Raw genomic sequence first — 16,994 nt, forward strand, 5'->3', positions numbered from 1 at the left:
TTTTTATTATGCGTTTGAATGAAACGGAGGTATAATGCCCGCTTGATTGAGGCGCAAGTATAACTAACGCCGGATATGGGACGGCGATGGAAAGTGCGTCTACTGGGACGGAGATGAAAAGTGCGTATCACTCGTACGGAGATATAAAGTGCGTATGTTTCGGGCGTTAATGGATTATGCGTATGTTTCGGGCGTTAATGGATTATGCGTCTGGGTGAGACGTTTATAGAAGAAGCGTCTGAGTGGAACGTTTGTAATACCTGCGTCTATGTGGGACGTTTGTAATACGTTCGTGTGAGAGGGACGGTTGTAATACGAGCGTCTGAGTGGGACGTCTGTAATACATGCGTCTGAATCAAGCGATTGTAATACGTGCGTCTGAGTGAGGCGTGCACGGAAAATCCGTCTGGATATAGACGTCATTATCTCTTCTTCTCCTCCTCCTTTTACATAAACAGTTTACAGAAGAAAAAAAAAAGACGAAAACAGACGAAAAATCTAGGGCAAAACCTAAATCGAATGTGACGGAAATTTGATTGGGTGCGGGGAAACGAGTTCTTGCGAAAGAAACGAGTAATCTTATTCGTTAATTGGGTGCGGGGAAATTTGATTGAAGATTAAAGGTATGATTTGTTTTTGGGTAATTTGTTTTTGGTTGGATTGAAGATTAAAGGTATGATTAATTAGGCTGTTTTTGGGTGGAATGAGTGGATTGCATGTTGATTTCATTAAGCATAACCGTGTTTGTTTGATTTCATTAACCATATAACATGAGGTTACTGTTACTGTTCTTTGTTTGATTATGTTTGATTATGTATAGAATGATTTGAGTGATAGAATATGAATAATTTGTTTGTTTGATTATGTATGAATAATTTTACTGATAGAATACAAAGGGGAGATACAAAATGTTGTTGTTGATCTTCACTGATAGAATAATTTTACTGATAGACTAAGTTCACTGAAATCCATTAAACATGAATTGTTGTTACTCACAAAGGGGAGATACAAAATGTTAAACAGTTGTATTATAAAGACGGTGTCTAGATTTTTTCTGTAAATTTTTTTGATCTTCTATACTGTAAGTAAATAAAATATAATCTTGGGGTTTATTTACTGTAAATTTTTTGGATTTTCTATACTGTAAATTTTGATCTTCTATAATATAGAATAGAACTTTTTATGGATGCTGTAAACTCAGAAAAAACAATTACTAACTTGTATTTATATCGTGCTCAGATGTTGAGCAGAATAACGTCGAGATTTGCACAAGGAAAAAAGATGAATAATAAGAAACGCAAAGGTAAAGGTCCAATGGAGCCTGAAATAGACCCTAATGTTGGAGATTTGGAAGTTCCAGATACCGGGTTCGATGAAGATAGCGAAGATGAAACAACACCGTCCGTGGTATCCCTAGATAACTACAATTGCCTGGAAGATAGTGACAAACACGCTTCTACAGATATTACATATTCAAGCGATCCAAAATTCAGGTACCAACATCGTGGTTCACTCTTTTCGGTCATTGTTTATTATAAGGAGATAACAAAACATAGTCCAAAAATTAAATACATTATCGACAAGGCAGGATGGGGACGTTTATTAGCCATGGAAATAGGAGAAGCATCACACCCAGTGATTGATTATCTTGTTGAACGTTGGTGGGATACAACGCATACTTTTCACTTCCCTTTTGGTGAAATGGGATTCACGCCGCTTGATTGGGTAGTGTTGACAGGATTGAGTATTGGAATTGGGGATGATGTTCCGTATAACCCAGTCAAGTACAAATTTGATTATGTCCGTGAGCATGTTTTTCCAGAAATAGAAGAACCCTTAGATTATGAAGATCCCCCAATCTCTGGAAAAAAACGCCCCCCGGCACAGTGGATTTTAGATGCAATCACAATTAAATTTTTGACTACGTATTTCAAAGAAGATATCTTGGCTCCTGCAATGATATTAATGTAATGAATCGTTCTTATATTTTTCGAAAACTTATCAACGGGAAAACACCACCGGTGAACTTTGAAGTAAACGGGCATGCATATGATATGGGATATTATCTCGGTGATGGCATTTATCCACAGATTGCTACTATTGTGATGGCCATTAAACAACCAGATACACCGAAAAAATATAAATTTTCATCGATGCAAGAGGGAGCACGGAAAGATGTAGAGCGTGGATTTGGTGTACTGCAACAACAATTTGCCATTGTCAAACAACCTGCACGAATGTGGAACCCGGATGTGCTTGCCTATATAATGAAAACGGTTATTATTTTACATAATATGATAGTGGAGGATGAGCGTCTTCCCGGTGATTGGCCACATGAATATGACTCACGTAGCAGGTCGGCACCGGTGAATATATCGAGGGTAGGTACTGAGGAACTTTCCAGAATGAGAGCTGCACATCGGCGTCATGCTATACACAATAAAGAAACACATTTTCGCTTGCGTCAAGATTTAATCGAACACATATGGTCAAATTTTGGAGATAATTATTAAGTTGGGATTGAAATATGTTGTATCGTATTTCTTCATCGGAAAATATGTTGTAACGTTGCTTACTAATGTACTATTTATCATATAAAAATTAAAATTCACTAAAATTGACTAAAACTCACTAATTTTTTTATTAATGATAAATATTAAGGTTCAACTAATTCGGTCATGCTTTAAGATTGGTTTCTTTTGCGTTGTAGTATTTCCATCTTTCGAAGTTCGAAGTACTCTCTTGTTACAGGGTCCAATGTAGAGACATCCTTCAACATTATGGCCAAGTCATCGTCCGCTTCTTTCTTTAAATCGAGTTTTTCTTGCCTAGCTTGTTTCGCCGCAAACTTTGCCGCAGACTTAGCTTGTATTGCTTCAAACTCAGCTTGTCTCTGTCCCATCTTCATTAGTGATTGTGCTTTGTAATGTTCATTGAAACTTTGCTGCTCCTTAATTATATCCTCTAGCATTTCCTCCTGGGCATTGGATTTTGCTCTCCCTGTTTTCTTTAGTTGTTTCGATGCTTTCTTCCCCAACTGACGCTTACGTGTGTTCTCTATATCTCCAATATCTAGATCATCACTGGACTCGCCTGGAATTGTTTCCTCAATATCAGCGTTTTCCTCACCACTCTGAGAATCTTCCATTTCTTGGCCTGAATCAAACACAAACGTCGACCGTCCTGAATATTTGATACTATCTTTTAGAATTTCGTAGCACTCTTCGTGCTTAAATTTTTGGTTACCATTACTTTCTTTGAATCGCTTTCTTATCTCTTCAACCTGTTATTATTTTCAATACTCATCAGTTCCAATTACATGTATATAATTATTAAGGGTGCAAAAATTGACGATTACTTACCCTCGAGACTTCATTCCATCCGCTATGATATTCACCATCAACTTCCAACACTTTTGCAGAATAAAGTGAAACCTGTCTACTGATTCCCTGAAATCGACTCTGGATAGAAGTCCAAGTACGTTTTGGTTTACAAGGCAGGGCTTCTTCCAACTTATCTTTGATCCGACTCCATAATACTCTTTCTGGTTGATCGGTTCCGGTAGCAGAATCTTGAGATATGGCTAAATGGATTCTACATATCATTGTATCTTCTTCTGTTGTAAAATTGGGACCTCGTGGTGCCATATTTCTATATTTCTTGAAATAGAAATTATAAATGATAAGATTATGCAGAAATAAGTTTGTCAAATGCTATATATAGATATACGAAAGAGCCGTTGCAATCTATCAAACGGTCGGAAAATCAGAAAACCAAAATCAGAATTCCAAAATATAACCGTTGGCGCACGTAATACATGCGCCTGGTACGGACGCTCGTAATACATGCGCTCCGAACAAACGCTCATAATACGAGCGTCCGTCCCAGACGCTCGTATAACATGCGTCCACACCAGACGGTCCTAATATATGCGCCCATCCCAGACGCTTCTAAAACATGCGCCCACTCCATACGGTCGTAATATATGCGCCTCACTCATACGCCCATAAAACATGCGTCTCACTCATACGCCCATAAAACATGCGTCTCACACAGACGTTAATAATACGCCCGTCTCCTACATACGGTCATAATACATGCGCCCGGAGCAGGCGCTTGTAGTAACTGCGTCCAAACCAGGCGTTTTTAATAACTGCGTCTGCTATGGGGCGTAGGTTTTATCTACGTATGGCCCGGCGGTGTTTATAATAACGCCTAACTCAAACGCTCTATATACATCCGCCCCATTATCATACGTTATTTATAAGTACGCCCGATGTGGAGCGTCCACTATACTTCCGTCTGAAATCATACGCCCACTATACTTCCGTCCCACTATAATCATTTTAGTCTCGGTTGGCGACCACATTTGGTCGCAAACCCTAATTAACTGGACTAAATATGGTTTTAGTCAGTACCACTGCGGCTGAATTTGGGACCAAATTTGGGTATAGTCCCCAAATTTGGTCATGACTGTGGTTGCTCTAAGAGTACTTACAAATGAACCCACCAACCATATTCATAAGTTTTCTCAAGTACTTACAATATGGTGAAGATAAAACCAATTATATTCCCATGTCAATCAATTAGAAGTGATCAAATATTTGCAAAGAAAGGAAAGACGTTAGACGTACCAGTAAGACATAATTGCAGGCTGATTTACAATGCTCTCACATCCTCCAAAGGAAAGGGCAATGTATGGGGTTTTTAGTGCATCAATGCATGTCTTGTAGTTTCCAAATCTCCATCAATCTGCAAAAGTTGCATGTTGTGATCAGGTAAGTAGACCTGGAAACCACCACATTGCAAATGCAAATAGCTCAGACAAACATCCAGCTCATAAATTTTAGCACTCACCTCAAAACTGACGACTCCTGCAAACCCTGCCATTTGCTTCATGGCAATTTTGTGTTCCGGGTGACTTGGCAGACCGGTATAATGAACACGTTTCCGGGTGACTTGGCAGACTGGTATAATGAACACGTTTCAGCTGAAGATCAGATCAAGTTAGCATCCTTACAAGATGAGCCTGCTTGAAAGAGAAATTATTGTTCTTATTTACCTGTTCTATTGATTTTCAAATTTGATTAGACTAGGATGTGCCTCTAAAATCTCGGTTATCCTCAATCCTGTTATGTTATGCTGCTGTGCACAAAGATGCAGTGTCTTCATGCCTCGGATGACTAAATAAGCGGCATTCTGATAACGTAGAGCATTAGTATCATTCTCAATCAAGTCTTTTTTGCAAACTAAATCCACATGGGAGGTCAAATTAACAGTATCATTCTCAATTAGACAGCTATGCTTTATTTAATTTGCAAGCTTAATAAACATGAAAGGTCAAACTAGCTGTTTAAAACAAATAAGGTCATTTCCAAATTCTGGACTACAACAAAATAACAAACTGATGAATTTTTGTGGGTATTGGTTTCTGAACAAAAGCATGTAACAAATTGCTCTCCGGATTCAGAGTCCCACCCAAAACGTGATGCAACTTGTGAATCTTAGCAGTCACTTCCTCAGAACCACTTATGCAACCAGTGAGAACCTGAAAACAGAATTTCATTTGTCACTCACTAATTCATCTTATACTTTAAAAGAAACCGAAGGCAACTAAATGTCAAAACTTACAAGGTTAAATCATAACTTACATCATTGTGTCCTCCAATAAACTTCTTTGCCGAGTGCAGAACAACACAAACCAGTGTGCCTTTGCTGTGGCAAAGCTTTGAAATCAACTAAATGTCACACATCGGAGGTAAGGCTTAGTTGGCGATTCTGTAAAGAGAAGTGTTACCTGCATATAGATTACGCCAGCAAGTATCAAACGATCATGTCCCCCAAGTTAGCCAAAACAAGAAAATTTTGAACAACAATCTCCTATTTTGAGTACTCACATTATTCTTATGCAGTGCAGATTTCAGGCCATCCATATCGGCAGGGTCAATGACATGGACCTGCATTAGGGAAATGATAAATTTAGATACTTCATAAAAACATAAAAAAATAAGTCTGGAACAAAACGCCAAATTGACATAAAGGTCTAATAAGGCAAGTAGCTGAAAATCCATATCTTGTCTACAGCCAAATCCACTGACATGATTAATTAAATCCAATGAAGAAGCACAAAGTTTGTTAAGGACCATCACAATTGAATTGTCAATTTATGAAGCATGTCATCTCTAACTGCATCAGCACTAACAGGATCCAAAGAAAAAAAAAGTAAGGGAAAGCATACCGTTATATTCATGTCGGGAACAAGAAAATCGTCAATGAAAATTCTCATCTTCCTATAGCAATCCGTAGTTGTTATTATATGCCCACCCTTCTTTCCCAATGCAAACATCATGACCGTACTAGCACACATGCCAGATGACATCAAAATAGTTGATTCTGCCCCTTCAAGCGCACTGCCCCAAGTAAATAGAACAAAATACATTCAGCCTCCCATAATATACGTAAAAGACACTCGAGCAATAGCTACAATTGTATTGATACTCATCGCACAGACAAACCTTATTTGGTTTTCTGCAACTATTGTGGTTGGGTTCCCATAGCGTCCATACTCAGAACTTGTATGGCATCTCTCCTATCAAGACAACAACAAGTTAATCAACCAAAATTCCACGAAAAACCTAGCTGACCTAAAGAAAAATCACTCAGTTATGTTGATGAAAGGTGCTAATATAGCTGTGATTGACTTCCAAGCATTCTACACACTGACAATTGCATAAACCTCAGATTGAAAATAAAACTGAAATTCTCTGAATAAAATTCTCTTCCTATCTAAAATTCTCTGAATGTACAATTGTACATTCCTCTTCTTTGAATAAAATTCTCTCTTCCTAAAAAAAATAAAAATAAATAAGAACTGAAATGAAATGAAATATGAGGAACGGGAGATTTGCATTAAAGATTTAAATTCTGTAAATTCCATTAATTAGCAGCTAATGGATGAATCAGGTATTCCACCCATGAACAACAAGGCACAAATGGTATGATTTAATTCAAACATAACCTCTGAATCTTTGCAATACAACACAATAGAAAACTAATCTAATCAGCAACATCTAGTTGTAGCAGCTCAATCAATCAAACCACATGTACATTTTTAACCAGGAGAAATCTAGCATAACAATAAAGTGCAAAAAGAAAAAGGGAATGGCCTTCAAAAAAGAAAAAGATTAAAAAGAGTGCAGTGGAGACCTTGAAATCGATGATTTCATTGGAGTTCTTGAACCAGTGAGCAGAAGTACTGACGACTGGAGTAGTGATTCCATCTGTAGCAATTCCATGACCTATCAGAACATACTTTTTTTTTTCTTCTTCATAGATTTTTAAGTGGAGAAACGAAGTTTTTCATGAGAAAACTGTTGGTGGTTGTCTTGAATTAATGGAAGAGAAACTAGGATGATTTTTGTTAGAGGGAGAGCAGAAACGGATCCGAGAAGAGCGAAAATCCTAGGCGATCCCCTAAATATGATCTGTCCAATATATTTTTCTGACTTGAACCAAACAGTCCCTACTAAATACCCCGTAAACCACACAGTTCCCTCCCACACTCCCCAAACAACACCTCCACCACCGGTATCTAAGAACCCTGTGAAGACGGTGGTGATAAAGTTTTTTCCTTTCAGTTGGTTAAGGAATGATTTGGGAGTATAGGGTAGTTTGGTCTGAATCAGAAAAATATATTGGACGGGTCATATTTAACGAGTCGACTACGATTTTCGCTCTTCTTGGATCCGTTTTTGCTCTCCCTCTAACAAAAATCAACTAGGATGTTTTGGGGGCCAGGTTTAGCTAACCTTATTCACGACCGAAATTTAAAAGGGATTGATGGGTTATGAAGCATTTTCTTGAAACTAACGGGGAGGTAGTCAATTGAGATTTATATAGACTTTCATGGAGTTTTTATTTGAGTGACTCCCGGAGATTCTATAAAAATATAGAGATTTCTAAAAAATTGATATTCGTAAAGAGTTTCTGTGATTTGTAGAGACAAAAATATGTATAATATTCAATCAAAACTTCAAAACATCTACCGGTTACTTTATTATGCACGTTAGAATCTAAATAAATGTACCATGAATACCTGGTAAAATACGTGTTCTTTGTTAAAATAAATCTCGTTGTTGCCTTATGCATATGTTTTCATTTTTTATTTTATTTCACTCATCCCACATTCATTTTATTTTCTATGCAATCTCGCCACAAGTTTACTCCGCAAATGGCCCGTTACTTGTTCATCAGCTCAAAAAAAAAATTACAAACATAAATAAAAATAAAAATTGTTCCTACTCTAAAAAAAAAAAAATTCCCCAAGTTTTCAAGTCTCCAGAAATATCACCTGTTGAGGAGAGATTTCTACCATGCCTATTTTCCTAAAAAAGTCTCTCCAAATTTCTGAAAACAATAAATCAATGACTTTCAATTCTCATTCGAATAACATGGATGTTGGAGTGACTCTTATGAAATCCTAATTCAATAACATGGAGTTTCAGAAAATTTAAATGACTTTAAAAAAGTCTCTAACCAATAACAAGAGACATTAGGAGACTCATCAAAAGTCTCAATGGACTAACAGTGGATTTGAGAACTCTCTGAAAATCATTTGAAATCTCATTTGACTAGCCCACTGTAATTTAGCCATTTTAAAAGATTAGGATGGGTCCGGGTCCTCCCAGGTATCACTGGACCCAGACTCGGACCCCTACTTATAAAAGTCGGGTTCGGTTCCTAAATTTTTGGACTCAGAACCGAACCCGTTAAAAAACCCGGGTACCCGTCGGTTCCGGGTACCCATTGGGTATCAAGAAAACTATGAAAAAGAATTCAAAAACTTAATATCTTTCTCTTTTTTTGGCTTGAATATAAATATTTTTTACAAAAATTTATTATTGTTTCTTTATTAATGTATTAAATAAAGATTAAATGTAAGAAAAAACGAAAAATGAAAAAAAAAAAAAAGTCTAAGCCAAAACTAAGAAAATACTTATAATTTTGCTAAAAAGATGAATAAAAGTTAGAATAACCATGTACCCATTACCCGTGGGTACCCGACGGGTATTATCCGTTTGGACCCGTTAAGATTCGGGTCCAATCGGGAAATTACCCGTCGGTTCCGAGGTTGTTAATGGATCCAACTTTAGGACCCGGACCTGGACCCATTTTCATATGGTCCGGTTCCGGGTAATGGGTACCCATTGTTAGAATACTGGCATCCAGCTCAAAACCAATTGGAAATGAGTGGAGAGGCCCTAAAGATTATAAACCGCAGGATCTTAGATTGCCCAAACAATGTGGGACTAATAATCTCAACACGCCCCCTCACGTGTAGCCTCGTTGGGTCTAACACGTGGAAATAAATCGGGTGACGCGGAGTAAAGGTGCGGTCAAATGACTCGACACAAATAGCCTGCTCTAATACCATGTTAGATTACGGGCATCCAACTCAAAACCAATTGACAATGAGTAGAGAGGCCCTAAGGATTATAAACCGCTAGATCTTAGATTGCCCAAACAATGTGGGACTAATAATGTCAACACGCCCCCTCACGTGTAGCCTCGTTGGGTCAAACACGTGGACAAATAAATCGGGTGACGCGGAGTAAAGGTGCGGTCAAACGAATCGACACAAATATCCTGCTCTGATACCATGTTAGAATACGGGCATCCAACTCAAAACCAATTGGCAATAAGTAGAGAGGCCCTAAGGATTATAAAACGCAGGATCTTAGATAACCCAAACAATGTGGGACTAATAATCTCAACACGCCCCCTCATGTGTAGCCTCGTTGGGTCAAACACGTGGACAAATAAATCGGGTGACGCGGGGTAAAGGTGCGGTCAAATGACTCGACACAAATAGCCTCCTCTAATACCATGTAAGAATACAGGCATCCAACTCAAAACCAATTGGCAATGAGTGGAGAGACACTAAGGATTATAAATTGCAGGATCTTAGATTGTGCAAACAATGTGGGACTAATAATCTCAACACCCATTGACAACCCTAAATTTAGGATCAAAACGTGACGGGTTACGAATAAAATTGGGCTTTTTACAAAAATAGGCCTCTTTTTTATATGATTTACAAAATTAGGCCAGTTCTTTTATTTCTTACAAAACTAGGCTAATTATGAACAAAAAAGGTGGATGGAAAATTAGCCCAGTTAAGGGGACCTAAAAAAACCTAATAGTCCTTTGTATCGGCGATTTAAGCCTGTATTGTTGATTTAACTCGGATTAATTAGGATAGCTTCAAAAGCATTTTCACCTGGAAACTGATCATTTCCATTTGTAACAACCAAATTCATCTCCTAAAATTTCACCATCTCAGCTCAATTTTTGTCTGCAATCAAAACAAATCCACGGTTATATTGACACATCCTACTGCCATCTCTATTTCCCTGAATTCAACCTAACATTCATCTAATTATGCAGCCAAATCAGTTCAAGTACCACCATAGAAGCACCATTACATTCCTTTTCTGTATTGCTTCATTATCTCAAGTCAACAACATCAACAGACTCAAGCCAACACCCCATTTCTCTGTAATTAACAACAACTGCTCAACTTCTTCTTTACATTCTCAGCAGTGCACCTGCATCTTCACTAGAATCGGTTACACAACTGCAATCTCAACCATAAACTGGTAGCACAATCTCAGACCCACTTGCGTCTCAACTCATTTAATCTTCTCTATTGTTCCTAATCATTATTCGTTATTCATTCACTCCCTGCAGACCAACAACAAACACACTTTCCAGAATTTGCATCAACTCAACAGCACCAGCATCTTGAGTTCCATTAATAGAACGCTGTAGAACCAAATCCAATAACAATTTCCGTATCTCCAGTTCTTCCTTTATCTTCTCAAATACCAGTAGCAACATCTCATTTCTGTGTCGTCTCGTTGAATAATCATGTCTAGATCTTCCTATTATTGTTGAATCTCTCAACACCCCACAACAACAGTGAAAACAAACTAGTTTCTCAGCTGAAACTCAGATCAAATCCCTCAGTATTCAACCACATCACAACTCAAATCCGCATCTGAATCTCCACCTTCTCAAAATACCCATGATAATCAACGAATTTGATTACAGATAAATCCGCAACAACAGCCATATCTTCAATTGTAGAGAACCCTCTTAAAACTCAATTTCTTCTCAGTAGTTTCTTACTTCAAACCCCCATCAACCAATCTCTTTCTCAGCAGAAACCACCCATGTCAGTAACAGCTCCAACTTGGCTGCAAAACCCAAACTTGATTCAAAATTCCTTCTTTGGTCTCTCAAACCCTTGAATCTCTTCAACGATTCTCGACCATAACATCAGATTTAAAACCCATCTTCACCAGAAAACACACCTTAGTTTGTTGCCTGACCTCAAGCTAACTCAACCTCATTCTTAAATTCGTAACAATCCCTAAAAATCCCTCTCAAGCTCTACCAATTCATCTATCTAATTTCAACATCTGTAGATGACTGAAAATAGAAACAAATTGGGGAAGAAATGGTTTTCTTCTTCGAGGTTTAGGGAAATGATATTTTATATTGGAAATCATAACCGTTCAAATATCTTAGAGATTTCCGAATCTTGGATTTAGGCTTTCTGATCGACACATGTGGGCGAAAATAACACACGTACGGAAAGGGTTGTACGTAGTTTAATCAATTAGATAATCCAACCTTTGGTTATTGATATTAATTGATTGACACTTGAACATTGGTTTTTGGTACCGTTCAAGTTGTTTCACATAATAATCAGGCTCGCGGATTTCTATCTGTTTGATTTGCTGATTACATTGTAAAACAGAGATACAACTCTTGGATATATTTCCATTGATTGAGTCTGACTGTCTAGTTGATTCTCTTGGAATTATATTGGAGTTTTCCACACAAATTGCTCAGCGAAATATTAGGTGAGGTTGTTAGACCCCCGCTTTTTCAGAGTTCATCAGCAGTGATAGTATTATCATTGATAAGCCTTCCAACAACATAAGTAGCCTGATAAGGGGACACTATCTTAGAAATATAGGGTTTCATTCTTCTGACCATAATTTCAGAAATAATTTTATAAGAAGTATTGCAAAGCCCAATTGGTGTAAATTCAGAAGGAGTAGTTGGTTTCTTTGTTTTGGGAATAAGAGAAATATATGTCATGTTCAGGACTAACTGTGTTCCACTGAGTCTTATAAAAGCGTTCTTGAAAACCTTTTGGTCCAGGTGCTGACCAATTTTCCATACTCTTTAGAGAAACTGCAGTGGTGCGAGTATAACCAAATATTAAAGACAAAAAAAAACGACCAAATTTGAGTTTAGTCTGGTGTGTGACGCTACGGGTAAAAGACTAAATTTGGTCGAGCGTGCACTATACGTTCGTCTGGTGTGGGGCGTAAACTATACGTATGCCCGATGAGATTCCAAAAAACAAAAAAAAAAATAAACAAAAAAAAAATGGGGCGGAGGTATAAACCCCTCCCAACCAAAAGAAAATAAATAAATAAATGGGGCGGAGGTATAAAACACGCCTGGTGTGGGGCGGGGACTTTATGCACGCCTGGTGTTGGGCGTTCACTATACACCCGCCTGGTGGTGGGGCGTTAACTATACGTTCGCTCGACTATATTTGGTTTTGGTCTTGGTCTTGGACCAAATATAGTCTGGGATTTGGTCTTTGGTCCGGATTTTAATCGACAGTCTGTCCGCTGTGTCTCGTTTTTTGACCAAATATTTGGTTATACTCGCTCACTGTGGTTGCTCTTAGAGTAGTTAAAATCTCCTCATCAGTTGGAGGAGAAAGTAGGATCATGTTATCCTCGTCAGTAATTAAAGTTGACAGAAGATTGAAATGATGTTATTGAATAATATGAGACATAGAAGTACTTATATCTTTAAAATGATTAGTTAACAGATTAGATAAATCACCTTTGAGTATAACCAATTGCCGTCAGAATCTTTTAATGAGTTTGTGAGGGTAAATCACCCGATGACCACGTGTCAACATCTCAAGAGATGATATCATGATGAAATGATAGGATAGAAGCACCGAATCATCTGGTGAAAAGGTGATTTCGTCTGAATCGAGACACCTGATACAAGCGTCACATGAATGATGCGTGTAAGGAGCAGTCTAATCTGCTCAGACGGTCAAGTCTAAAAAGGAGCGGACTGCATTTAATGAAGAGATAAGAGCGGATCTACATCGTGATGGAAAGCTCGGACGATCTATACTACAACCCAGAGGTGATGCAACACGAGGCTCTACAAGGAAGAGCTACACGATGGCGAGTAGAGAAAGACAATTCGGGAGGAGAACCCAGCAAGCCATCATGAGGGACAGTATAGAACTCGCCCGAAGCAACCAAGACGATGTATAAAGACTCCACCAGCTCGACGAGGCCAGACCTTCACGAGCTTAGTTTTCCTATAAATACCAGTCTATGTAGAAGGAGATGGACAATTTATGTATTATTATATGGTCTTTCTCCAGAGAATTCCTGAGAGAGATCTAGATAGAGAAAGAGTAAGAAATCTGAGTGATATTTGTAGCTCTTTCAAGTGTAAGACCTTATAATCAATAAAGAATACATCTTCTTCCCGTGGACGTAGGTCTCCATTGCCGAACCACGTTATATACTTGTGTTAATCTTTACATTTCATGTTCTTTATATCTTGTTTATCTTGAACCTTGAATGTTTAGATAATTTATAACCTTTAGATTTACTTGGGTGTATCCATCAGAAAAGATGCAACCACATTTTGGCGCTAGAAACAGGGAGGTATGAAGATTTAATCTACCTCGCTAATACAGATCTATATCATTTTCATAATCTCCGTGATAGAAATGGTTTTCATACCACTAAGTAGAACTCTGTTAAGGTTTATGAGTAGAGCTCGGACTCAAATATGGTCTACACGATCTGAGAAATCTAGAAGACCCTCAAAATCAACAGATCTAAAGGTTTTTACTAGTTTTCCATAAGATTTTTCGTTCCTTTACGATTTTCTTTACCTTCCTCGAGATGCTCAGGAGAGTTGAAGATCTGAGTAAAAATGGAGTTTAAACACTCCGGTGCTCAAACGATCTCCTCCATAAAAGAGCTGGGAAGAGATATAGTGAAAATATCTTCATATGAAAGTTGAAAAGACAAACTTTTCATGATGTTATTCATCTTCAAAAGAACTCAAGATAATCCACAAACTTCTTCTTAGAAATCTAACTCTAAGTGAAGAGGAAGGGTTAACTAATACATAATCATTCATCAAACTCAAAGTTTGTTCAAAATCAAAAGTTTAAAGACAATGAGAAATATTTCCTAAAATGGAAAGATATGCTCAATTATCATTATTTGATTTTTTCCTAACAAAGGTATGACGTGTAGAAGGAGGTGTTTTTCTCGAAAGGGAGACAAACAAAACGCCTTTTTTCCATCACTAAAGCCTCATACAAGTAGGGAATGTTTTGACATTTTCACATGTCTCCAAAATTTACTGCAAAGTCTTCCTGTACTAAACTGTTCAGTTTGAACTATGACTTAGTAATTGCACGTGACCTGCAAATCTAGGGTCCCACTTTTCTGGTAGAAGAGACAAATTAACTATTACTGCATATATCGCAGGTAAGGCGATGGTGACGCGGCGATCTGCTTGCACGATCCAAGGTGAAAACGGTGGAACCTAGCCAGAGGGACTAGATGACATCGAGTCAGGTGAAGCCATGAACAATGACGTGATCCCAGGAGAGGGACAACCCAATGACCATTATCGGGAAGGATTAACTGAAAATTCTATCTCCGAAAAAGAAGGAAACCCCTTCGAGAGACATGATGATGTCCATCTATCTCAACCAGGAGGGTTGAACCATTTGCCAAGGCAAACAACGAACACTGGGGACAAGAAGGATGATCCTTCTACCCTCGGCGATGCCAATGCTACCATCGCAGCCATCCTGAAAGTACAAGATGCTCGGGATGAGAGAATTAAGAAACTAGAGAGATGTAAGAGGAGTCTAGAACGTAGAAACCGCAGGCTGAAGCATAAAGTGAAGAAAAATGTGCCACTTGCTACCATTGAGGAGACTCCCGAAGAGGAAAATCCATTTGAAAATTTACAGGACGACGAGCGAGTCCTTATCCCTAACACCTCTAATGAGGAAACAACAGATCGCTTTCCCAAAGGAAGACGAGGCGTTCTAAACCGGGAGGACAACCCATCCGAGGGATCATCACACATTGATCCCAAGCACAGACGAGAGAGGAATATAAACGATGAAATTCAAACTAACTGTGAGGCCGAGAATCTCTCAGCTGCAAATTCTAGACGAGGGGAGACCTCGAAGTCGATTCGTTCCAAGATTGTATCGTACGCCGAACAATCGGACGAGGACTCTGGACGATCAAGATATCGCCAACCAGAAGCTTCTTTCTCGCCCGAGAGAGCACGGGGAAGGAAGAAGAAGGCTGAAACAAGACACAATGATGACCAATGACAAGCCTGATTCTGTCAGCTCGAAGCGATGTGCAGAGAGCACACAGGGAAGCAAGAAAGTAAGAAATTAACAGAGGTAGTACAAGAGGCAGGAGAATCCCCCTTGTCCAAGATTTTGTTGGTTCAGCCATTTCCAAGGAAATGTTCGCTTCCAACATTCACTACCCCATTTACAGGTACCGACGAAGCAATTGAGCACCTTCGATCATACCGAATGATACTGACCCAATGAAACCAGTACGACGTGGTGATGTGCAGGTTCTTTCCCGTTAGTCTAAAAGACGAAGCCCTGATGTGGTTCAACAATTTACCAAAGGCGTCGGTTAGGTCATTTGACCACCTATCCGAGTTATTTCTAGAAACATACATACATAACATCCGAGTCAATCCAGGGGTGGACATGTTATTCCAAATGATCCGAGGACCAAACGAGTCACTCCGATCGTTGGTAGATCGCTGGAGGAAGCTATGTGTTGAAATCGGACGAGTCCCAGAGGCCTACGCGATCTTGCGGGTTCAAGAACAGTCATAGAAAGACAGATCCCATTTTTGTCCGCATGTACGAAACCATGCCTCGCAACCTGGGGGAAATTGAGAGAAATACAAGAGGACTACATAGCCCTCGAAGAACTCCAAGATGGTACTTATGACAAACTGGTAAAAGGAACCAGTAGAGGAGAAAATATGGTAGAACCACAGGACCCTCAGGCACCAGTCCGAGGAGCAGGGCGATCCAATAATGGACCAACCCAGTTCGATAAACATCGGAGTGGAGGATGGAAAGGGAGAGACCAAGCCCAGTCGAAGAAAGGAAAATTTGTAGACCCAGTCTACACGAAGTTAAACACTTCCATATCTGAGATCTTCAAAAAGATCGGGGGAAAATATAAAATCACATATCCATGGAATAGGGGACAGCATCCCGATCGGGCCAAAAACATAACAGAGTTTTGTGAGTTCCACCAATTCCATAGTCACACGACAGACTCGTGCAGAGACTTGAAAAAACATGGTGCAGGACATGTTCGACGAAGGCAAGCTTCATGAGTACATCGCGCGACCAGAGACTCAACTAGCCGAAGGCGCACCCATACATCCACTACACGAAATTCCCGGATTCGTAACATCAGTTCGTAACGGTTTTGCGGCCGTTACAAAAAGTCCCGTTACACAATATTCGTAAAAAGCTGGAACCGTTACTAATTTTTTGAAAATTCGTAACAATGCCAAGCCGTGCAAAATTGTTTATAGGCATGCGAGTCACACGCTTGGTCACACTTGGGTCGTAACACCTTTAGAATGTGCGTATGCCATTAACATGCGTGCTATTGAGTTTCATCTACACCGTTTATTCCTAAACTAATATCTTTACCATTCATTTATTCTCGAGATGTGTCTTAATCATAAAATTTCTATCTAACCCTAGTCCTCTCTCGAAGGTCTTTCTTTTCTTTTTTCTTCAGACGAAAATCTCGAGCCAGAGAGGCGAAAAAAAG

At 38.9% G+C, this 16,994-nt stretch overlaps 3 protein-coding genes and 1 pseudogene across 3 annotated transcripts; 2 read left to right on the forward strand and 2 right to left on the reverse strand.

Annotated features, from left to right (window-relative positions):
• The first annotated feature begins 606 nt into the window (after positions 1–606).
• LOC113296576 lies at positions 607–1,971 on the forward strand. Its single transcript, XM_026544878.1, has 2 exons — positions 607–623; positions 1,240–1,971. Exon 2 carries the CDS (start codon positions 1,240–1,242, stop codon positions 1,969–1,971), a length of 732 nt encoding a protein of 243 aa, XP_026400663.1. The 5' UTR covers positions 607–623.
• LOC113296580 lies at positions 1,971–2,513 on the forward strand. Its single transcript, XM_026544883.1, has one exon. It carries the CDS (start codon positions 1,971–1,973, stop codon positions 2,511–2,513), a length of 543 nt encoding a protein of 180 aa, XP_026400668.1.
• A 43-nt stretch (positions 2,514–2,556) lies between these two features.
• On the reverse strand, positions 2,557–4,443 carry LOC113300376. The gene is made up of 3 exons (XM_026549594.1): positions 4,419–4,443; positions 3,363–3,659; positions 2,557–3,283 (listed from the first exon to the last, which is right to left on the reverse strand). The coding sequence occupies exons 2-3, from the start codon at positions 3,645–3,647 to the stop codon at positions 2,684–2,686; spliced, it is 885 nt and encodes a 294-aa protein (XP_026405379.1). The 5' UTR covers positions 3,648–3,659; positions 4,419–4,443; the 3' UTR covers positions 2,557–2,683.
• An 838-nt stretch (positions 4,444–5,281) lies between these two features.
• Positions 5,282–10,899, reverse strand: LOC113296581 (annotated as a pseudogene).
• Between the last annotated feature and the right edge of the window lie 6,095 nt (positions 10,900–16,994).

The sequence above is a fragment of the Papaver somniferum genome, chromosome 7 (assembly GCF_003573695.1).
Source record: "Papaver somniferum cultivar HN1 chromosome 7, ASM357369v1, whole genome shotgun sequence".
Classification (NCBI taxonomy): domain Eukaryota; kingdom Viridiplantae; phylum Streptophyta; class Magnoliopsida; order Ranunculales; family Papaveraceae; genus Papaver; species Papaver somniferum.